At 46.7% G+C, this 23,789-nt stretch overlaps 3 protein-coding genes across 4 annotated transcripts; 1 reads left to right on the top strand and 2 right to left on the bottom strand.

The window, feature by feature from the left end:
- Positions 1 to 331: 331 nt before the first annotated feature.
- LOC136947842 (E3 ubiquitin-protein ligase rnf146-like) lies at positions 332 to 3,119 on the top strand. Of its 2 annotated transcripts, none has more exons than XM_067242059.1 (2): positions 332 to 485; positions 1,307 to 3,119. In XM_067242059.1, the coding sequence occupies exons 1-2, from the start codon at positions 466 to 468 to the stop codon at positions 2,412 to 2,414; spliced, it is 1,128 nt and encodes a 375-aa protein (XP_067098160.1). In that variant the 5' UTR covers positions 332 to 465; the 3' UTR covers positions 2,415 to 3,119. The 2 variants fall into 2 exon arrangements, with proteins under 2 accessions (XP_067098160.1, XP_067098161.1); XM_067242060.1 differs by having other exon boundaries at positions 350 to 367.
- An 8,874-nt stretch (positions 3,120 to 11,993) lies between these two features.
- Positions 11,994 to 17,351, bottom strand: LOC136947752 (uncharacterized protein KIAA0408-like). The gene is made up of 6 exons (XM_067241924.1): positions 17,076 to 17,351; positions 15,618 to 15,881; positions 14,530 to 14,868; positions 14,021 to 14,100; positions 12,968 to 13,823; positions 11,994 to 12,850 (listed from the first exon to the last, which is right to left on the bottom strand). Exons 2-6 carry the CDS (start codon positions 15,759 to 15,761, stop codon positions 12,593 to 12,595), a joined length of 1,677 nt encoding a protein of 558 aa, XP_067098025.1. The 5' UTR covers positions 15,762 to 15,881; positions 17,076 to 17,351; the 3' UTR covers positions 11,994 to 12,592.
- A 1,371-nt stretch (positions 17,352 to 18,722) lies between these two features.
- Positions 18,723 to 23,563, bottom strand: LOC136947194 (microtubule cross-linking factor 3-like). Its single transcript, XM_067241093.1, has 8 exons — positions 22,778 to 23,563; positions 21,781 to 22,005; positions 21,463 to 21,621; positions 21,184 to 21,252; positions 20,637 to 20,906; positions 20,084 to 20,461; positions 19,079 to 19,753; positions 18,723 to 18,859 (listed from the first exon to the last, which is right to left on the bottom strand). Exons 1-8 carry the CDS (start codon positions 23,561 to 23,563, stop codon positions 18,749 to 18,751), a joined length of 2,673 nt encoding a protein of 890 aa, XP_067097194.1. The 3' UTR covers positions 18,723 to 18,748.
- Between the last annotated feature and the right edge of the window lie 226 nt (positions 23,564 to 23,789).

Raw genomic sequence — 23,789 nt, 5'->3', positions numbered from 1 at the left:
AATTATTTCCCTTACGGTTCCCCTCAGTGTAGAGGGGTTGAAGACAGAGAGTTTACTGTCTGAGTGCACTAGAATCTCAGTTGGGTTAGCTGAGTTAAGAACATTTACTAGGGGGCTTGATTGGTTTGTCCAGTAGGAAACCAGAGCTACGTTCTGCTTTCCGCACAGCACACAGGGTGTAGGTGTCTCACATGTTGTGATTCTATTCGACCGGCAGAGGGCAGCATCCGCCTAGCTTGAAAAAAAACCTTCACAGTAGCCTACTAGTACCGCTTACTGAACTGGCTGCTACCTCTTGATGATTGTTGTTGTTATTGCTACCTAAGCTTATTATCTGGCAGATGCGATCTTCCATGGATAGCCTAAGGTGTGCATACTCGCCGACCTCTGCAGTAGTAGCACGCTAAAGATATAACAACAAATATCTTCGAAATGTTTGTCTAAGCGGATTTTATTCAAGTACCAATGGAACCAGATACAGAAAGGCAAGTGATTGGACGCGAGCAGTGGTGGTAGCTGCCCATTCTACCTGACCAGCTACAGCTAGACTAGGCCAGGATTAGCCGTATCAACATTAGCGTGACACTCATAACAAACGTAGGCTAATAGGGGTGTCACACATTGCCAAGCTAAAAACGTAATGTTTTCACTATTAATTTATGTAATTTATGTAATTACAAAGATTTTAACGTAGCCTGTGTACTCTCTCTGGTTAAGCTCTCATCAGCGATAGACCTTAAAAAGGTCAAACGTTCTGCTCCCTGCGTAATACATTGTGTGTTGTACAGTAGCTTCGCCAAATGCGAAAAGTGCAGTTGTACATTCTAAAAACAAAATTAGGTAGCCTATGTATAAGTTACGCTACAGGAGCAACTAACTCTACATGCCAAGTCGTTTGAAAGCTGGCTCGTGTACTATTGGTTAATATAACCCTATAATAAGAGCAATGATGTAAGACGTAATGTAAGATCTGATACACTGTGAACAGTTTTGGTTGTTGTGAAAGTCAGCTGATTTAACAATATGTCATTACTCAACCAAGAGGATGGGTGTAGGCTTTAGTTCAGCACTTTGTAGAGCATTTCACTGTAGATCAAGTGCCACTTGACAAGTGGTCGCATGCAGGTGTAAATCCCCCCCTACATCGGTTTTGATATATATGTGTTTGTCTACATTGCTACATTAATTGAGAGCAATACACCATTAAATAACAAAGTATGGTGTAAACTCATTATACCAATTGAGTGAGCAATTCTGTGAAGAGTATGTGCACACCTGCATAACACTGCTTGTCTTCCTCCTTTAGCATGGTGAACTGTGGTGAGGTGGACCCCCCTGCAAACTCTTTCTCTGCTGCTAAAGTGATGGAAGCCAGGGGAGACACCAGCACAGACTCAACCCCCTCCCTCTGCCCCTCAGCTACATCTGTCCCAGAGTGTGCCATCTGCCTCCAGAGCTGCATTCACCCTGTACGCCTCCCCTGCACCCACATCTTCTGTTTCCTGTGTGTGAAGGGCGCCTCCTGGCACAGCAAGCGCTGCGCCCTCTGCAGACAGGAAGTGCCCGAGGACTTCCTGGAGCGTCCCACCCTGCTGTCGCCAGAGGAGCTGAAGGCAGTGGCTGGAGGGGGGAGAGGTGACCACGGTGGCGTGGGGGAGGCCGGCCACGCCTGGTACTACGAGGGGAGGAACGGCTGGTGGCAGTACGACGAGCGCACCAGCCGTGACCTGGAGGAATCCTTCGCCAAGGGCAGAAAGAGCGTGGAGATGCTGATTGCCGGCTTCCTGTACGTGGTTGACCTGGAGAACATGGTGCAGTATCGGCGCAATGAGCACGGACGCCGGCGACGCATGAAGCGGGACGTGGTGAACATTCCCAAGAAGGGCGTTGCCGGGCTCAGACTGGAGCCTGACCCCCTCCCGGCCGTGACATCGGGGGGGGCTGCAGGGCGTACAGAGCGGGGGAGTTTGGTCGACGGCGCCGATGTGACGGCACGGTCACAGGTGCGGAGGAGCTCCGGCACTCTGGTTCCCCCTACATATGTCCGACCCCCAACGGTTCTGGGGGGCAATCAGGTCTTTGCTGCCTCCCCCTTGCGCCCCTCCCTGGAAGACTCACTATCCCAGCTCCTCATCAGCCAACCAGAAGGTGGCGAGGAGGAGGAAGTGGAGACTGCCTCTCAAGCCAGCCACGTGCATGAATCGGTATCTTGTAGCAGCGAGGATGAGGAGGTGGAGGGCCGGGGAAGGCAGAGGGGGAGAGTGGAGTTTGGGGGGCAGGAACAAAGACACGGAGAGCCACAGTCGCAGTTGAGGGAGAGCCAGCCCGAGAGCCCCCCTCCTGATGGTAGCTTCTCCAGCGTTAGTGCTCGCTCACGCAGCCCTGATGGTCAGTGTACGGTGACTGAGGTCTGACTGAAACTAAACAACAGACAATCCACCACACTAGATCATGTTCAGTCACTGTACTACAGTCAGCCTAGCGAAAAAGCCTCAATGGAGAAACAAGACAGTTAAGGGGATGTTGGACCCACCATCAGTAACCTTACTGCCTGCAGAGTAATGTGTAGCACCTGCAGTTCACCAACCTCAAAAACCACTACCACAAACAGGTCTTTCATTTAGCATGGCAATGTCTTAGTCTTATTTGTTATGAATAATGTGTAGGGAAGCTTTTTCATTTTAGTTTGACTGATGACAAAAAGCACCTCTGCATCTTCAGTAGTCATGCAGTTTTTGCTGTAAGTGTGTACTTTGAGGTGTCAAAAGTCTGCTTGATAATGTGGCAGTGTTAGTGAGAGATGCAGAAACTGAACTGGTAGAAATTCCGATCAGTTTTGTTTGCAGTATATTGCAGGAGGATGCTACTGAATTCAGAAAGTGACTTGAGTTGTTTGCATTTTGAATGTTCATAAGTCATTGGAATTATTTGAATGGATATGTCTTATTGTGATGACTATTTTAACGTCTTTAAAGCCATTAAACTCCTTTTGTTTGTGTTTTATTCATTTAATTGTGTTGATTTTGTTACTTGAGGGAATGTTAAGGTTAAGTAGCCTATCTTTACATTTACATTTAGTCATTTAGCAGACGCTCTTATCCAGAGCGACTTACAGTAAGTACAGGGACATTCCCCCCGAGGCAAGTAGGGTGAAGTGCCTTGCCCAAGGACACAACGTGCATGGCTGGGAATCGAACTGGCAACCTTCAGATTACTAGCCCGACTCCCTCGCCACTCAGCCATCTGACTCAACTCTTTAGCAGAGTGTTGCATTGCTTTGGTATGAATGCTGCACAGTGTGCCTGTATTCCCATTAGAGAGTACTATAAGCATACTTCCAATGCACAAGAAAAACTTAGATGAGAAAAACCTCTATAATCTTAACATTAAAATATATTCTGTCATTTGCCATTCATAAAATTGTATGAATCTCTGAAGCTCTCAGTGGTCATGTGGGTGGGTGTTTCCTGCTTTTCTTTTTACTTTTACTCTCTGGCTTGTCTATTTGGAAACATGATAAATGTGCCACTATTAAACCAATAAGTCTGTTGTTATTTTGTTGTATTTTTATTCTTATACCTGATGCACTCATTGTACATGCTATTCTTATGTCTGCCCATGTCAGGGGTCCATGAAGCAAAGCAGCTACACACACACACCTTCTGTGAAGCACAACTTATATATCATGAGACACATTGGTGGCTGTCTATGAGTCATATTTAGATGGATATGCCATACCCCCACACATACTGTATTTAGATGGTACATACAGATTTATATTGTATGTGTCAAGTAGCCATTTCAAGTGGGGGACACATATAGATGCGATACATGGGGTCACATGATGCCAATGTGACAGAGTGAGAGACATAAAGTCACTGTACAGTAATCAGGGAGAGGGAGAATGAGGGATTGATCAAGTGATCTATCTGAAAAAGGAAGAACACATTTGTGAAGTAAATTAAATAATGTAAAGGAAAAGAATGGAAAGAGAAAGAGGGAGGGAGGGAGGAGGACTAGAGAATGAGGTGAAAGAGTTCAGCAGATGTAGGTTCGAGGAAGTCGGTCATTCGTAGCTGGAGGCAGACAGATGGGAGACAGCAGTGAAACGCATGTAGGCAGACACAACTCTCCCAAAACAGTCCCCCCTATACTGTACAGCCATATTAGTCAGAGACTCATACAACATAGACACACGCATAAGGATTTAAGTTACCCTGTACTTATCTTTCATCCTGCAAAAATGACCATTAGCTCAGGGTACAAACACACACACACACTTTCTATTTTACAGAATACAGTACATTAATTACAATCTTTTAGATTCACTTAGCATCATCACCATACTTTCAAACTGCCTGAGACAGCTGCCTAGCACTTTTCCAGGGCATGCCTGCAAGCTGCCAGCTTGTGTCCCTGCCTCAGACTAGCACAGATCAGCACCAGGGGCCTGCATCTGTGTCCCACGTCCCTGAGATGTGCAGCCAACGGCCACAACATCTGTTATTCCCCTGTCAGTGCATGGTCCATTTTTGAGTTGTATGGTGGGCCTGCAAGAACACAGGCACCTCTGTCTGACCTCTGTTAACGAACACAACGTACGGTGTACGAGGGACATCAGAGATCATACTCACACACACACACACACACACATACATAGCCCAATCGCTACAGGAATAGTAGGATCGCAGCCGATCCCTCACCGCCCCGGAATTCAGAAGGCAGTGTTGTTTTCATGTCTACCGTATAAGTTGTGACCTTGTGGCTATAGTTCTCGAACAGGGAGGTGATTGTTTATTCTGTAATGTGCATGCATGTGTGTATTTCTAGTGGCGGGACAGGATGAGCCAGACAGGGTGACAAGCACAGACTGAGAGTCTCACACACTCCGGGAGCCAGAAATGACCTCATTCAACAGCCACCATCATCGGCCTAACACCATTAATACCTCTGGTATGTCAGTGACCACGGCGGGTGCCTTCAGAACCATTAATAACTCTCAAATCTCACCCGCTGAAATCATCAGTCTTTCTGTGCACTAGCTCCCTCTGGTACAGGTCACTGTACAATGGTACAGTTCTGCTACGATGGTGCCATTATGTACAGGTATTCCACATTTCCAAGGACAGAATGTGTACGGTGTATTGTCGTCATTTCCAGTTAATTGCATCTTCTTTCTTACTTTGGTTGCTGGAGAATGGAGGAAGTTGTGTGTATGCATATAGTAGAAGAGAAGATTGTTACACTGCAAATGACAGATGTACAGTAGACATTGTTATCAAGGGAGGAGTGAAAAGGAGAGAGAGGGAAAGTGTGAGGGAGATCCATTTTCAGTTGTCAGGACCCCTGCTGGTACAGCGGAGTCTCATGACCATCTCTAATGGTTGACTGGATCAACGTGTGCCTTTTTTCAGGCACCTAAAGTTTTTTTGGTGGTGAGAGAAATTGGTACCCACAACCCATGATGCTTGGCTGTCAGCAAGTGCTAAAACAATCACCACATGAGATAACGACGATAAAATCGGACTCGGTCCAATACCCAGTGGAACATTTTCGGCTGCCTGTAAAAGCTAGGATCAATCAGGAACTACGATTAATGGACTGCTAATCCTCGGTTTTCTTCATAGACACAACTGTCTTCCTCTGGGTGAGGTCAAACGGGTCCAGGCAGGTCACTCAGCTGGTCCAGCGCCAGAACCAGAGGAGGGTCTGGATGTCTCCACTCTCCACTATCCCAACAGCAGACATACGTATATCACAGCAATAAACCTCATAGACTCTGTAGCTGCGCCAAGCCAACTGTTGGCATTAACAGCAGGTGGGAATTAAATCAAATGCAAGATCAGCATGACACCATTATCGAGGTCATGTTCATGGATAAATTAAATTTGACGTATTTGATTATGTGCTTTAATCGAGTAATGTATGCTGGTTTGAATTGTTCAGTCATGAACAATTCAGGTTAAGCTAAAGGCTTGATGGCAGGGTTAGTAAGTTTTGCTAAATTAGGTAGGTAGGTAGGTAGGTAGGTAGGTAGGTAGGTAGGCAGGTAGGTAGGCAGGTAGGTAGGTAGGTAGGTAGGCAGGCAGGCAGGCAGGCAGGCAGGCAGGCAGGCAGGCAGGCAGGCAGGCAGGCAGGCAGGCAGACAGACAGGCAGGCAGGCAGGCAGGCAGGCAGGCAGGCAGGCAGGCAGGTAGGCAGGTAGGTAGACAGGCAAGTAGCCCATCCAATCATTACATTCGGCCCCAGCATCGTCCAAGCATTGTCAGAGCATGTTATGCTTTTTTTCTAGCAGGATGTGAAGTTTATTTCAGCAAAAGGTGCTTCACCAAAAACATGACCTTCCCTGCCTTTAATCAAAAGTTGTATTCCTGCTCAGTTGCAATCTTGAAAGTTGATTTAAACCACAACTCATTTGACTAATGATTGACCAACATGAAGGGATGATCTAGAAATGGTTTCTTTCATGTGCTGGCCCATAGCAACAATACAAAGGCTTAACAACTTCTAGAATGAGCTTAAACAATGACCAAAAACCAGTAGTCTCCCATTTGGTCCTCGTTATTCAAACAACGGTCCCATACCAGCCTTTCAGTGCTCCTATGAGCTGGGATACTGACGTCTCCACTGTCCACTCACCCCACTATACATCTATGTTCTGTGATCTATGTTTATATTTGTGTCTTCCTGCGTCGTGACCAGACCCCCATGTGAGCAGACCTTCCCAGACAACTCCTCAAATGAAACTAAATTGGATCATCTTTCGTCACACGTTAGTAAGTGGTCCACTATTATGGACACCTCTTTCAAGCAGACACGAGAGTGCGTCCGAGGCTTGTTTTGAAAGACGATATCAACAGATCCCATTTCAAAGGGGCTTTTTTGGCTTCCTTCTATTTTGATGAAGCACTCTGAGATTGTGAAGGTCTTCCGGGGCGCCCTTGACGGAGCCTGGTCAGTATTGTGAGGTCACCGATGTCCAAAACGACTGTCGTCACTAGGTGTTGGTGTCAGACACCTCAGTGGCCTCACTTGGACCCTCTGACAGGTTGGACAGACGGACTGTGGACTGAGTTAGACGATGCCACTGGCCCAGTTTAACGGCTGCAGGGGTTTGACAAACCTGCCCAAGTAGAGAAATGTAACTTGTCTATGATCGGAAACGGTTTGCCAAAGCAATAGGATTGTTACTGTATAATCTTAAATTTGTATTTCAGTTGAACACTTCAGAAACAGGTTTATTGCCAAGTAAGTTTAGATAAACAAGGACTTTGCTTTGTTCTGATGGGGCTTAACAATAAACATCCCATTTCCCCAGACATGGATGAAGCCTAGTCCTGGATTACATTTTTCTCCTACTTTAGGGCTAAGTTTAATAATACATGTCTGGGAAACTGGGCCATAGTGATAATAGTAAACAGATGGAGATAACCATAAACATGTAGTGATTTCAGTAAACATGTAGTGATTTCAGTAAACAAAATGATAATAATTAACATACAGTGATAACAGTAAATGCACAGTGAGACAAGTACAAAGTGCAAATGTGCAACAAAACAGTAACAAAAGGTACAAAAGACAGACGTATAAAAGAGTGCATGTAAGAACTGTAACAGATAGTGTCTTGTTGATGACGCCAACTGCAGTTGAGAAGAAACCTGTGCCACAAGATGTTGGTCCTGAAGGACTTCCAGAGGGGAGGGGTTAAGAGTTTGTGTCCAGGGTGGAAGGGGTCGGACACAATCTTCCAGCCTGAAGTAGGAAGGTCCCAGAAGCAGGCAGGTCCTGGAGGGATGGCAGGCTGCAGAGGCTCACCCTCTCAGCAGAGTGAAGGATACATTGCGGTCTGCCCTTGTTCTTTGCAGTGGCCTTAGCATCATATCAACAAATACTGTAGGAAGTCATGTTTTTAACATGAAGCAAGCTTTACGCATGTCCAGCAGAGGTGCGCATGGAGAGAAGTAAAGGATCTTGTAGCAGAGAGTAGAAATGCAAACAGTGTAACTGAACTGATAGCATCTTGAAATGTCTGTTGTGTCGAACATCTCAAACTTCCATGGACTGGTATATATTTCACAAGAGAAAACATTCCATGTGTACAAGGTATTGAACAAGTTGTTAAATTGATTCAGTTCAGGACTTTGAGTTGAAACTGTGGAGCAGGGTGGTCCTGTCCATCGCCCATCCACACGCACACACACACACGTCCACACCCACACACACGTGCACACCCACACACACGTGCACACCCACACACACGTCCACACACCACACACTCAAACACGTTTAAGTGGTAGTTAAATATCTATTTTGAGAAGTTTACAGTAGCAGACTGACACATGCTAGGGGGGGGGGGAGAGAAAGAGGGGGACAAACCAAAAAAGCGACAGGTGGACAGAGCTGAAGAGGACAGGAAGGAGTGAGAGATACACCTCTACCTGGAAGTTCTTCCTAGAGACCTCACTGGCACCTGAACCTCTTTTAGGTTGGGAGGAAAGTGAAGAGTACTGCTCATGAGCACATGGAGACCATGTGGAGACCATGTGGAGACCATGTGAAGACCATGTGGAGACCATGTGCTTCCCTATACCACTAAAGACCCAGGTCTGTTCTGGGCAACACTTCATTGAAGTAGTCCAGTGAAGACCATTAAAGAATCACTATATGATTAAAGAATGATTAAAGACGTAAAAATGACGAAAAATGCAAGAAATGGGTCATGTAATAGGGCTGTATTCACGCTATTGTCTTATAGGACACATGCTATAGTGTCCTATACTGCAGCACCTGCTGCTGCTTGGCTGACTTGACCTCAGCAGGTCTCCCAGAGTGACAACACCACACGTGTCTCCTGGGACTGCAGGACAGCTGAGCATAGATCACTTTGGAAACCCACGTAATCTAGATATGTTCTCACTTTAAGGGCTTCAACTGAGAATTCATGGCTACTCATTGGCATTTAGAAATCCTTAATTCGGTGTTATTTCTGACTGGACCAGCCACTACTCGTTTGGTAATGTCGTCCTGACACATGCTTTAACTTTTATGATCTCTTCTCATTGGCCAGGGAGTTTTCTGACATCATCACCGAACACAAGCACATGTACTTGAGTCAAGTTGTGTGTACTTTCAACTTTCAACAATGTGGAAAAGGTCAACATACCACAAACACACAGTTGAAACGTCAATAGGGCTTTTGACCTGAGAATCCAGATCAAGTGTTTTGTGAATGATGTGTGTGTTGTGTTTTTGGTGCCTGTGTTTGTGCATGTGTTGTGTGTGAGTGTACATGTCAGGCTGTGTGCTGGCATGTGCACGGTCACCTCTCGAACTCTGTAGCACTCTTACGTAAAAATGATTTTATGATGTGCCCAGTTTTGTACCCGGTGGGGGGGGCAGGGCCAAAGGCCCCCTCTGACGTCAGGAGTACCATGGCTACCATCCAGCTGTCTGTGCTGTTAAAGGACTGTCCACTGCCCTGGTCCCCTCTCCCAGTCATGTGGCGTCCCCTGATCCTAGTCCTGGCACTGCCTCCCTCGCTCACGAATAGAGCACACCCCGGGAACACGCTGTGCCCAGGGCCGCCAGTCTATCTGTGTGCCCTTCATGAGGACGAGGGAGAGAAGATGGCGATGAAGGGAAACACAAAGTGAGATGACAGGGGACAGTTTGTGGAACTCGGGGTCCAAGTCGGGGGAGAAGCAGGGTTGACATGAAAGCAAGGAAGTCACAGTGACGAGGATACTGAGGAGGGAAGAGGGAAAACAGAAAAGGGAGGAGGATGGAGTCACCCCTCACATCTCTCTCTCTCTCTCTCTCTCTCTTTCACTCTCTTTGTATTTCTCTTCTTCTCTCTCTCTCTGTCTGTCTGTCTGTCTGTCTGTCTGTCTGTCTGTCTGTCTGTCTGTCTCTCTCTCGTTCCTCTCGCTCTTCAGCAGCCAGCAGGAAGGCTTTATTAGGAGCCGTGATTGATGACTGCCAGGCAGCCTTGTTAAAATACTTTGGAGGAACAGAGAGAGGTGCCAACCTGTGAGCCTGCATCTCATTTCCACAGAGACACACATCAGGGCGGAGCGAGAGAGAGGCACAGACAGAGACCGAGTTGAAAGAGAGAGAGGGCGAGACCGAGAAACCTGGGGTGCGTGCAAGGGTGCTGGGGAGGGTCAGCTGGATGAGAAAGAGTCAAGGAAGAGGATAGAGAGAGAGAGAGAGAGAGAGAGAGAGAGAGAGAGAGAGAGAGAGAGAGAGAGAGAGAGAGAGAGAGAGAGAGAGAGAGAGAGAGAGAGAGAGAGAGAGAGAGAGAGAGAGAGAGAGAGAGAGAGAGAGAGAGAGAGCAACATTACAGAGACTGAGGGATGTTGCTCCTGGAAGGTGTTCATGTGAAGCTGGCAGGGAGATGATTGGCAATGAGGTGATGGGACTGAGGAGGGAGATAGCTGTACATATTATGGTGGGTAACTGCTATCAAACATGAATGAAAGCTTTGCTCGGATAAGATATAAAGACAGAGACTTAAAAAAAGGGAGAGGGTGGCCAAGTGAATTAGAGAGATTGAGAAAGAAGGAGGGAGGGAGGGAACGAGGAGGCGATAGAGAAACAACTCCTTTCCCCCTCCTCTTTATTTATACCTCTCTCAGCAGTAGGCTAAGATTTCTGGCACCAAAACAACGTCACGCTTTCTATTTTGGGTGTGAGGTGCAACATTGCAGCACGGTATCAAGTGACAGGACCGAGGCGCCCTGGGGCCAAGGGACTGATGTACACCCACACCACCCTCACATAATATTTCACACTGTATCTGCGTGTGTGTCTGCGTGTGCATACATGTGTGTGTGTGTGCGTGTGTGCGTGCGTGTGTGTGTTTGTGCATGTGTGCATTTGAAAGAGAAAGACAAAGAGGCATAGGCATAGGCAAAGACCATATCATACAGACTACTGTAAGTAGTCTTTGCCCTAGGTAGAGAGTGAGAAAAAGGAAAGTTACATTATATTTTTTCATTACCATAGAAGGGAGACCTAGCATGAGAAATGTTGTGTGTGTGTTTGTGTGTGTGTGTGTGTACAGTATGTGCGTGCGAGTGTCTGCGTTTCCCTTCCTACAGCTAGCCGACAGACAAGATGGCGGAGAGGCCAGAAGGGTTGTTCCTGGAGTTTTAGTAGGAGAGAAGCTCAGGCCGTGAAAACAAATTAACAAAGCTGAGCCCCTCACAGTCTAGACAAACGCCACCGCCCACTTCTGTTACTGTGAACATTATAGCCTGGTAACAAGGCCAAGAGGTGTGAGACTATGTGCTACGATATATATCCCACTGACACAGCCCCTGTTACTGTGCACTTGCTGAAAATGCTTCCAAAAAAAAGTCACATGTCCCTGTCAGAGGATGTTTGTATTACTGTGGTTCATGGTATACACTTGGTGGAATGATTATAGCTTAGGGTTAGGGCTATGGCTAGCCAAAACAGATTCTTATATGATGTGGTTCCTCAGCAGGGATACCTATGGAACCCTTTATTACGTTTTTGGATAGTGTAGTTCTTTTTTTTTTTACTCTGACTGTTTGTATACTGACAGTACACACTGTCAGTATTGTACACAACTCGTACACAACATCAAGAGAAATGTATTCAGAACTTTTCAGACATGCAAGAGAAAGATGTTTCTTATAACTTTACATTTAGAAATAAATTTATAATATTGTTAACAGTACATTATCATCTCATATCTAATCCCTGGGATGACATTGATGGTGTTAAGGTGTTGATTTTAGCTTATCATCAGTGACATTGTGACTTGAAAACCCTGACTTTTGCTTTGGGGGATTGACAGGGCTACTGTATCAAATATCAGAAGGACATGTGCTTGTGCAGTAGCATGTGCTACCTCATTAACCTGATGAAACCTTTAGGCAAATATTTACCCCATTATCAAAACTGAGGAAGATGTACACAGAGAGAGATGTACACAGAGAGAGATGTACACAGAGAGACTCGCCTTGTCAAAGCACTGTTTTTTATTATCAAGAAAGGAAGATGACAGAAAAAGCACTGTATAGTCATATACTGTATGTTTCACTAAGTTTACTTGAACGTTTCCAATGAGTTACTTTGATAATAATACAGTAAAACACACCATAGACAGATTTTCGCTTACAACAGCGCATGTGCAACTGAAGACGTCTGTCGGCCATCTTGAAACTGAGGCAACATGATGATAAGGGTCAAGTTCAATACAGGGACATGCACCCGCAAATATAGGGGCATGCTACATCAACACAGCCATCCGAAGAAACATTGTTTTTAAAACAAGACAGATAAAGTCTAATAGTAAAATAAATATTAAATCAAAATTGAGCAGGACCAGGTTTGGCACAGAAGGGAAAGGCCACCGCAACACTGAAGACTTATTTGGTGTCCATTTAAATAAACACTGCATATACATAAAAGTGAACCACTTTTCATAATTCTCTTAAAGCACTTTTTATAGACTGGTATAAAGAACATTCTTTAATATTTACAGAAAGAAGGGATGAGATGACGAATGAACTATGTCTTAGAATGGGGAAGGTGTAGGTAGTATGGGGTGGTGTGTCTTTCACATGATGACAGTCTCTGCATGGAGCAGGTAGGAGCTGAAGGACTGCTGCTTCAGGGCAGGACTTGGGCTTCGTGTCATGGGGCTCGGCGGGTGTGCCAGTGGGCTTGGGGGCCGAGACATCGGACCACACGGGGCGGAGATCTTGGAAGTAGGGGTGCAGCTTGCCCACCTGGAGGGCGGACGTTGATTGGCGGGTCGAGCAGGACGACAGAAATTCCTTCTGGGGGTTGCCGGGGACGACTGAGGAGGAGTGGCCTGAAGGAAGATGGTCAGATTCAGTAAGGTCAAGACGGCAAGGGACTGTGTGTTCGTGCAAATGGAAATGTGCGTGCGTGTGTGGCATGTTTGTGTACAAGTTTTGAAAGAGCTCACCTGCTGCGTCTCCTGTCTGTAGGGGGAGAGTGCTGCAGTAGCTCGTGGGCTGGGGTTATACTCATGCTCAATATCCAGCATATCCAGCAGTTCTACAAGTCCTCCATCCTTCCCTGGCATCCCTCCCCTCTGGATCCTCTGAGTTCCAGGAGAGCCCCCCAGGTTCCTGTATTCCACTCTGGGCTCTACAGGCTGGGGTGCATGTCTCTTAACTCTCTGACCATGGACCAGGTCCCTGTCTCCCGCACTCGAGGCCCTGGGTCTGGGCTTGGGGCTTCCACCCACCTGGGTCCTCCTCTGGGGCTTAGCCCCAGCCTGGGGTCCTTTAGGGTGGCCATAGCCGGCCAGAGATGTGCCCCGCGGCTCTGCCACGTAGCTCTGTTTGCGAGAGTCTATTACAGGCCCTGCTGCAGCCGGGTCTTGGATAGGGTCCATATCTGCTGTCAGCACTGAGGAATCCGCCTGGAATTTTTGGACGGGGCCACGAGTGGGAGTCCTGCCGGCGCCAAGGCTCCTGCGCTGACAGGCAGGGGTGGGGCACCTGGGTTCCTGGGGCACCAGATTGGTCAATACGCCAGTGTCAGTGAAAGTCTTGCCCTCGTTCTCCTGAAGCATGGCACCAAACTTCCTGAGGACAGAGGGGCTACCGCACTTCCTGTCCACCAGGACCCCTGAGTTATGGACCTTCCTGTCTGGAGCTGGGGAGTCGGGGAGCTGGGAGGTAGAGCGAGGGGGTACAGGGGGAGCATCTCTCTGTCTGAAAGGGGGTTTGGCCCCTGTGTTCTCCTTGTTGCAGTGTTTGTTCTTCCTGTTTTCAGCCTCCTCAAACCCTACCATGATGCTGTCCTGAACAACCCTGAAACACATGACTTCCATAAAAAACCACAATCGATTTCACCAATGCACTGATCAATTGTATTTGTTTCCAAGCTTGTTAGCTATTCTTCAAAATGTGAGTTTATAAAATGATGTGTTCAGCGGCCTAAACTGATATACAGTATAGACCAGAAATGTGTGTTCGAGATGTTCGATATTGTAATATGTCACTCCTACCTTTCATTGGCCGGCTTCCCGTTGACCTCATTCAGGTCTCCAGGCAGATCCCAGCTCACTTTGGCCATCTGTTTCCCATGCTTGTCAAGAAGAAAAGAAAGCCAAGAAATGTGACTTTAAATTTGCTTTTATCATAATTGTTATACTATTTTATAATAATATTGATTTATAATTTTGGGCTGATAGCAGTGTCAGTTCTAGGAATGCCTATTTCCATGACATGTATGGATTTATTTCGGAAGAAGGGTATGGGGATACCAGGTTTGACAAGAACCCCCTACACTGTGCCCCTTCTGTGTCAGCAGACTTGAAGAAACCCTTAGGTGCAATCAATATGCTGATATGGCTTCTCCTGACTACCAAGAAGGTATGAGACAGACTCCTCCCATATTGCTCACACCTATCCAATTTCTCCTTGACAGTAAACAGCGATAGGCAAGGTTTACTAGATGTTGAAGATGTTGTGTATGAGAAGCGAACTTGGAGATGTAACTAACTGTAGTACTCACAGTGATGGGAGCACCACTGTTCTTCCGGGTCATTCCATGGCCCTGACCAAGGTAGTCATGCAACAAGTCTCCAAACTCCGCCACCCCACTGCTGTGAGCATATCCAGTGCTACGATTCTGATGATTGACAGGGTAGCTGCAACCGTTGGTGGCATAGTTGTAACCGTTGCTATGGAGATTTGGCGAACCAACAGCTCTGTCCTTATTGCCGTAGCTGTGACAACCAGGCGGGTCACAGAAGCCGTTGCCTTGGTGCTGTGGACCAAAGTTCAGGTCGTTGGAGTTTTTCTCACTGGTGATGTCGTTTCCTCCTCTACGAGCTTGAACCTCATTGTACAGCTATAATTTAAAATAAAGCAAACATAAAAATATTGTTTAGCACAACACTTGGTGAAACTAATAAATTACTGCATAGCCAGATGGGGTATGGACCCCGAAAATATCTGTCTATCCATTAAGTGTGCACTGTAAACACTTTCTAATATGAGATAAATCAAGCACTACAATCTACTGTACAAAACAAACAGGTCACATAACCTTCACAAAGCAGTTGTGCAACTGGACTATTTTTATAATTGGCAGATGTCATATCATTTTGAGCTAGCATGTTTACCTTTGGCATTCCAAGTCCTAATGCATTCATTGGTATCTACTTTCAGTATTATGGGGTGTGTCGTGTCTGTTCTGCCTGTCTGTCAGCACATCACATTTTTATTAGCTAGTTAACATTTGTCTGTATCATTAGTCCAGAGTGGGCATTGGACTAAGACAGGGTGCGTACAGCCAACTGTGTATTATCGGGTGGGCACACACACAGACATTCACAGCCTATTAAACCCTCTCTAGGGAAGTTCCCTTTGACTTGAATGGAAAACTGTTTCAACTAAGGGGTGTGAGATGTAAATATGTTCGCACTACTGTTGCCCCTTCTCACTGACATGACGTGTTGTTTTAATGTGACATTGCTGTCCATCACAATATGTGTCAATCAAATCTGGGATTGCCTGTCAATGACCCGTGTTGCACAATGCCGCGCGGCTGTCTGAGATCATGCCTGACTTCTGTCAACCACCTGAACATCTCCTCACCTCTTCTATTTTCATCTGCATGTCCTGTAGCTGGACCTCCCACTCCTGCATCTCCAGGTCAAAGCTGTCCGTAAGCTCCGCCCTCTCTGTGCCCCAGCTCTGCCCACGATGCTCCAGCCCGCGCGGCAGGTCGATGGCCGCCATGTCGGGCCGCTTTGACCTTTGGGCTGATTTGCAGTTTCCTCCAACTGCTATTTGGTTTGACCTTCTGGTCTGAAGTCACGTGAGGGTCAAGGGGCGAACAATGGTGAGAAGATAGGAACACTGCAAGAAAAGAGAGGAGGGAAACAGGAGGATACAAAGGGTTATTGAGGACAAACAATGCAAGGGGACATAAAGAAAGCTCCTACTATGTCGTTTTGTTTTGTTTTTGTTTCTTAAATATGATGATGAACTGTCCTCGTTCCATTATTTAATTATTTATTTAGATTTGGTAACTTTATGCCTGCTGCTGCAATGATATACTTCACTGGTCTGCTCTTGATTACTTTGCTTTTAAAGTTATTTTCAATTGGACTTTGGAAAATGACAACCACGAGCTGTGAGGTGGGGGCATTCCGAAGCCATGAGCCACTTGCCCACTCATTCCCCATTTGTCACACGTCAAAATCACAAAACAGAAACACCAAAAAACTCATCACCCGGAAGAATCATGTCATTGGGATGTGTTCATGTTACAAACAAGGACGCACTTCCGCTCCATCTCCCGTTTCACTGTGCGCACATTGCGCATTTGTCAACCCTAATCGATAAGGTCAGTGCACAAGGCAGTATGCAGGAAAACCGCCTCACCTTTCACCGTCTTGGATAGCGGGCTATTTCGGACATGTATATCCAAGAATGTTTGCCTTGATTTATAGTGCCCATAAATCACAATCATTAAATCAAAACGAGCTCGTCTTCGCTATCGACTAATATGATACGAAGACTCACCCCACCGAAAGTACCCGAATATACACGTACAAGTCCAGTACCTCCCTCATGATGATGTAAGAATGGAGGGATATTTATAAACGTGTAACTATGCATCGTAAACTAAGGAAGAGAGAGAGCAAGGAGCGAGAGGTACAGATAGATAAGAGTGGTAGAGAAGGGGAGAGATAGAAACAGAGTTTAAATAACTAAAGCATCGTGTGCCTTACCAATGTAAAAATACCTGCATATCAAAAGTCAGGTGCAAGGTGCATTGTTCGTTAAAGTCGGAAGGCCATTAATTATAACCTATTAAAAGATGTATTCATCAAGGGGAATGTCTGCAAGGTTAAGTATTTCTGTTTGTCCTTTAGTTACTTTTTCTATAAAGCACAACGAATAACTCAAATTATGTTTCAGCACAAAACTATAGTGTTTCGTGACAAGGATTAAATAGCCTAAATTTACCACACTTTTTGAATACCGTTTTTACATTTGCAAAACAATATTGAAGTTAAAATAGTTATATTGTGCTTCTGTTCTTACCTTTTAGTAAAATATCTTCCTTCTGTAATGGATTTCAATGTAAAGTGAGCATATATCGAAGGATGTGGTCAATGACTCCCTTTAACTGAAATGCGTCTCCCTTTACGTAGGTTCGTGTCGGACAGTAGCGCGTCAACCCCCTGTTGCGAAATCCTCCCGCTCGTGCCTCCCTATCGGTTGCCTTCGCTAAATTACGTAAAGTCCCGCGGATTGGATTTAAAGAGACCTTCTCCTGTCACGCTCCGGCAGTAGGGTTAAGTCCGTAGCAGGTGCCTTCGCTCAGGGTAAACAACTTCTGTTCCAGGGGGGCACCCAGCCTTTATAGTGGCCCTCAGTATTTACGTGGCGTCGTCATTGAAGTTAGGATCAAATGTCATAATGTCAAATTTATTCCAGCATTGGGGGTCTCTATGGGTTGGCAGTCGTCACTCCTATCCTGTCTATAATTACAAATCCCTATGGAGAGAGGGAAAGTGTTTACATAGTTATTTCAGCTGCTACAGTCTCTAAACCAATGGGCTTCTCTGTTGCCACTCCGCTTTGGGATTCTCGGCAGATTTTGTCTTGTGATCCCCTGTCACACATCATTTCCCCAAATGATTGCTAATCAGTGTATAATAAGAATGTCGACAATTTATCTGTAGATGACAAGCATTCTCCAAAATTGCGGGGTGCTCGGTTAGGATGTTATTAAGATCCATATTTCATGTTCAAAAGTGACAAATTCTTCAAGTGCCTGTCATTGCTTCTGGTGATGAAGGTTGCACAATCTTGTATCCTGCTTACCAGCAAGCTGACTCAAATAGATATCATAGGACGGGTTTGGATACCTTTGTGGACCCCCTCCCTCCATACAAACACACACACCCCTCAAAACAAAACAAGAGATGGTATGCAAGGCAACAGTTGTAGGGGTAACCTGAAACATTGCATTCTTACCTAATGGATATAAATGCAGCACAGTGGTATTGATTGATGTACAGTTCTGGAAAAAAGAAGGTGATTATCATGTTACATTTTATGAGATTATTGCATTTTAATATACATGAATCGGAAATCAATCGGGACTCCTTATCAATCCTAACCTCTTACACTCTTCTACAGATTTTACAGCAGATTATAATTTTATAATTTTTAAGATTATAATGTATAGGCAAACGCATGTTGATGGACTACGCATTGGCTTCATAGTCAGTCCTTACTTTCTGCTAAACAGTGCTGCCTAAAAATATTATTTCAAGAAAACAAACAATCAAAACCTCTTAAGTGACAGGGGGTGTAAATGGTCAATTCCAAAGGGCTCATACTTTCCCCTTGCCACATAACTCATTTAACTTTAATACTACAATAATTTGCTTATCACTACCAAATTTGTATAGTACAAATAGTATACCTTGATAGTACTTGACAGAATTTTTTGTATCATTTATTTCCATGAAGGGAACATTCCAATAACTTACCTCTTTAAGGGGGGTTGATGTACATAGTAGTGTGTAATGATTGTGGGTAATGTAGTCTCCAGTGTTGAACCGAGGTGTGGTTTCTGGTATTTCACTGTGGCTTCTGCAGAAATCGGGGAGTTTCCTGTGCTTTGGGTGACCTTGGCAACGAATGTAATTAAATTAAAAAGACATAAACAAGGGATGTGGCTAGACTACAGAGGGAAGTGTGTGTCACAGGACAAAGAAAAGGGTAAAAAGAAAGACCAGTTTAAAGATGGTGGCATATGAGAGGGAGGAGAAGAGGACTAGTATGAGGATGAGTAAAATGATAGGCTGGAACATCTGGGTCAGGAAGAAAGAAGTATGAGTAACAACAGATGAGGAACAGGTGGGATGAGGGAGTGTGGAAAAGAGAGAAAGAGAGAGTGTGTGTTAGCCTCCAACTCAATCTAGGTAGCCTTCATCTCCACTATCCCAAGAAGACACATGCGCGCACACATGCACACATACTCACGCAATCGCACACACACACACACACACACACACACACACACGATTTACCGATAGCGGTTCCTCCTCCCTGTCCTCTAGCTTGGGAACTTCCAGCCTGTCTATAAAGCTCTGCAGCTCCTTCCGGAAAGCCTTCATCTGAGCGTTGATGCGATACAGCAGCTCGTGCTCCCTGATCCGCCCTCCTTCCTCGTCCTCCTCCCCCCCCGCAGAGCCCCGCCCATACAGGTCGCCGTTGGAGACGTACACCCGTGCCTCGGCGATGATGGTGGCCGTGTCTGCTATCAGGCGGTCGATGGTGCGGGCCAGACGTTCCGCCTCCATCCGGATGTCGATCATCTGCTGGCGGTCCCGCGGGCTGCAGCGGGGCAGGAAGCGGGACATGCCCACGGGGGAGGAGGAGGCAGCCCCCTCAGGTCCGGTTGGGGTGTACAGCCCCCGGGTGGGCGTGAGGCAGCGGGCGCTGCTGTTATTACGCACTTCGTCCGAGTCGCTCTCGCCCCCGACGGGGCCCTCGCGCTTGCGGTGGGGCGGCTGGAGACGGGAAGACGAGGAGTCGTCGTCACTCTCACGCCGGCCCCCGCCGCCGCCACTGGGGCCACCGGCGTCGCTGTCTGCGTCGCTGTCACGGGGGCTGGCTCCGCCCCTCAGCGCCAGGTGGGAGGCCAGGTCATATCGCTGCATGTTGGAGAGCAGGACGCGGTTCTCGTACTGGAGTTGCATCACCTGAAGAGGGGGAGAGGAGAGAGAGAATGTGTAGAGAATCTTTCAGTCCTGTAATATACTTTAAATTTCCACTAGGTGGTGCTGTTACTAATTTATACACCCTGATGGGGAGCAGTTTCAAAACAAAACAGCACACACTGACTATGAATATGAATTATTTAAGCATCATATGGCTACACATTTAGTTTCTTTACATCTCTTGGTATCATTCTACAAGTCAAACAACTGTTTTACCCGACCATGTTAAAGTCACGAACATGAAAGATAAAAAGCTAATCGCATGAACAGAATAAGAAACTGGGGAGCAAACAGCGACAAGAAAACCCTCACCTTCCCACTAAGGTCGTTGATCTGCAGCCTGGCTGTCTTCAGCTCCTCCTGCAGTGCCTCTGCCTTGGCTCCATCCAAGCCTCCCGACGCCCCTCCCCCGTGCCTGCCCCCCCCCTCGTGGGTGCCGGCCTTGAAGCGGAGCTTGTTGAGCTCCCCCGTCACCCTCTTGTTGTGATCTTCGGCATCCGCCAGGTTTCTCCTCAGCAGCTCGGCCTCGTCCTCCACCAGCTGCAGCTGCTGCCTCAGCTCCGACATGGCCTCCCCCTGACCTCGGCCCATGAAGGATCCGCCCGCTGCCCCTCCTGGCCCGGAGCTCCCTGCCCCCTCACACTCCCCTCGCAGGTCGTCCAGCTCGGCCCTCAGGCCCCGGTTTTCGACCTGGAGACACGGAAGCAAGTGTGCGTCCACAATGCGTTCTTTCTCAAAACACAATTCTCGGATTCAAATTCATTCAACTTCACCTCGAAAATAAATCGAGTAGAGTTCCCCCTTCCCCCCCTCCGTCCATCTCTTCCCCTCTCCTCCCCTCTCTCCCTCTCCCTCTCCTTCTCACCTCCAGCTCTACGATCTTCCTCCCGAGGATGTTGGCTTCCTCCTCCACCAGACGTAGGCGGAGCTTCAGCTCAGACTCCCGGGTGGTGGGCGGCCCCCCGGCCTCACCCTTGGGGTGGGGGCTGTCCAGGTCTCCGTAGAAGGAGCGGTACTTCTGGAGCTCCGCCTCCAGCCGGTCTTTCTCCTTGTCTATCTTGGCCGTCTTCTTCCTCATCAGGACCGCCTCTTCCTTGATGAAGGCCAGCTGGCACTTAAGGTCCTCGTTGTCGTCCTGGGATCAGAAGGAGGATACATGGAGGAAGAAATGGCACCATGGAGTTCTAGCCTTGTGTATCTTTCCTCTGTATGTAATTCTAGAGAAGGATGATAACACTAAGTCGACGCTACCATAGTCAAGGCCGACATAGCTCATAAAGTATTACTGAATGTGTAGACCTTAATGTTTACTTGCTTGGGTCCCCCTTTCTTTTGTGTACGTGCATTAAGGTAACCTAATCAATAATAAATCCTACAAAAGCTTGTGATGATCAGGTTCTGGGATTTCTCACCTCTGTGGGAGTTTGTGCTGCTTTTTTATCTGACTTCTGGACATCCTTACTTCCTCTTCTCTTCTGAGACTGGATACGCAGAAGGAAACATGTTACATTACGCTGTTCACTAGCATGCTTGTGGAACACAAAACAATAGGGAGAGGAGAAGGTGATTATTTCAACCAATGCCACTGGAGGGCAATGTGAGCACAACTGGAAGGGTTAGACAATATAGTGAAAAACTGTGTGTGTGTGTGAGAGAGAGAGAGAGAGAGGTAAACATCCATGTGTGCTCACCTCTTTAACTTTTTCCAGCTCATTCTGTAAAGCCTGCTTGGTCACTTCCACTTCAATGAGTTTCTGTCTCAGTTTCTCATTCTCATCTTCTGTCTTTGTGCGTTTCTCTTCCACGTTCTCCAGCTCATGGTGCAGTCTGACAGACACATCTTTTGCCACCTGCATCCAAAAGATTAACGGACAATGGAGAATAAATGCTTATAGGAAGGTCTCATAGAGGCAGCATACACACATACATTGCGTACATAAACCTCTCACGCAGTCATATCAAGTTTCCTAAGTTTGCCTAAGCACACACACACAAACACCCACACACACCTTCAGGTCCTGCTCTAGACTCCTCAGCAGATCCTCGTCTATCTCTCCAGTCTGGGCGTAGCGAAGCCTCTTCCTCTCTGCCTTCCGAAGGCGGTACTGGAGGATCCGGCAGTTCTTATTGGCTCGTTCCAACTCTCGCCTCATTTCCTGAAGCTGGCATGTGTCTTCCTCATAGAAGGTGTCGCGCATCTCGTCCATTTCCGTCCGCATCTCCTCAATCTCACACTACAGATCAATATCAGATACAATCAATTATGGATTCGGACAGCACCGGTCTATTTCTACACAGACTCTGCAGTCTATCAGGAGTACAGACTGGGAATGTTTACCATCTGATGCAGCCTATTAACTAGCATAGCTCCCAGCTTGGTACGTTCTTAAATATTTAACTGCAAACATCCCTAAAACGGCAATACGTTCATGGGTGAAATTGGGCTTAATGGGCTATATTGACTATATCACACTAACAGTCTGTCGTCTGACACCCCACCATGTTCCTAGTCCTCTTGTACTGCAGTTCATACCTGTCTGAAAATGAGGCATCACAATAAATAAAAAGTTTACAATAAGCAGTCAGGAAGCCATGGATGAAACCCTGGGTGGGATGTGCTTATTGGTTAGTCTGCCTGGGTGGGATGTGCTTATTGGTTAGTCTGCAGTTGCCACTGGGCATGTTGCTTTTCCTGTGTGGGTGGACACACACAGAGGAGAGCTCTGAATGTGTGTGTGTAGGGAACAGGCTGAGCTGTGTTGTAGCCATACATGTGTCCCAGTAGAATCACCAGGCCTAGTTGTGTTACATCAGCCTGTTTGCCATGGTCATATGCAGTGCTGTTTTTAAACACCGTGCTGAGAGTTGTAGTCTGGATGAGTCTGTGATGCCATCCCTACGTGGACATAATGCATGTCAACCAATGTTAGCATCTATCAACATGATGTCAAACAAATATTTTAATACCCGGTGTGGGCAAAATTTAAGGTGTCAGTAGAGCCATACTTTGAGATCTTCATTTTCCTCCAGCAGTCTTTCCATCTCGTCGTGAAAGTCATCTTCTTGCTGTGTCACGGACCCCGCCTCTATGGCCTCCGTGGTAGGCTCCGGCTGGGCCTCAGCGCCAAGCGGGCTGCTTGCTTTGGTGTGCATCTTGTGGCCGTTTCTTTTCAATTTCCTGTTTAAGTGGAACTGGATGAGTTCAGTCTGCAAGCATCCCCCCCTCCACAGACCTAAACCCGGCCTACTGCTCGTGTACTCGCCGCTTCTTTCCCTGCGGCTACCCGCTAACGCTATCCCTTCCTCCCCGCTCCGATTCTTTGCCTTCCCTTTCACAGAAGCCGATCCACCACAGTCTGGTCGACCTGAATCAAAATGTTGAGACGGATCGCATTTAAGGCACGACAAGCGAAGAGGCAAGCGACAAGATTTGGAGTCTGTTTGCTGATCAAATATCTCATCTGTATCTTCTCCTCCACCATCCGCCCTATTTGCTTTGACAGCAGCAGTTTCAGCACCATCCGGGTGAACAGCTGCCACGTCGCGACTCGCGTTTTCTTTTTCTACTGTGATCTTTAAAATCTCCTTTTTCCTTTTGCAACTGGTAACTCCTCTGGAAACCGTAGATGTTGGCCTGGAGGAGGTTTTACAGGCTCGTTTAGAGGCCCTCTCTTGGAGTCTGGCCGGAGATGGTGCCCGATGCCTCCTCCCTGCGCTATTGTCTGTTGCTGTTGCCGGTTGAAAATCCGCAGCGCCGCTTGCGGCAGAGTTCATCGTGTCATCCGCCAGCATTCACTTTTCGTCTCGTCCATTCCGTGAGACAAGTTGAAAAACGTTGACTGTAATAAAGTTGTAAAAATAAAAAACACAGTAATCCTAAAACTTTCTAATGGTTAATATCCTGATAAGATACACAGTATCCTAATTTAAAATAGCCTGTGCACTTGCTTTAAAGGGACATTAACTGTTTTGACTTTCAAGCCAATCATTTGAGGTCATTAGTTTACAATTACAAATC

This window comes from Osmerus mordax, chromosome 8 (genome assembly GCF_038355195.1).
Source record: "Osmerus mordax isolate fOsmMor3 chromosome 8, fOsmMor3.pri, whole genome shotgun sequence".
Lineage (NCBI taxonomy): Eukaryota > Metazoa > Chordata > Actinopteri > Osmeriformes > Osmeridae > Osmerus > Osmerus mordax.
Note: the sequence above shows the minus strand (reverse complement) of the source record. Positions and strands in the feature narration are given on the sequence as shown.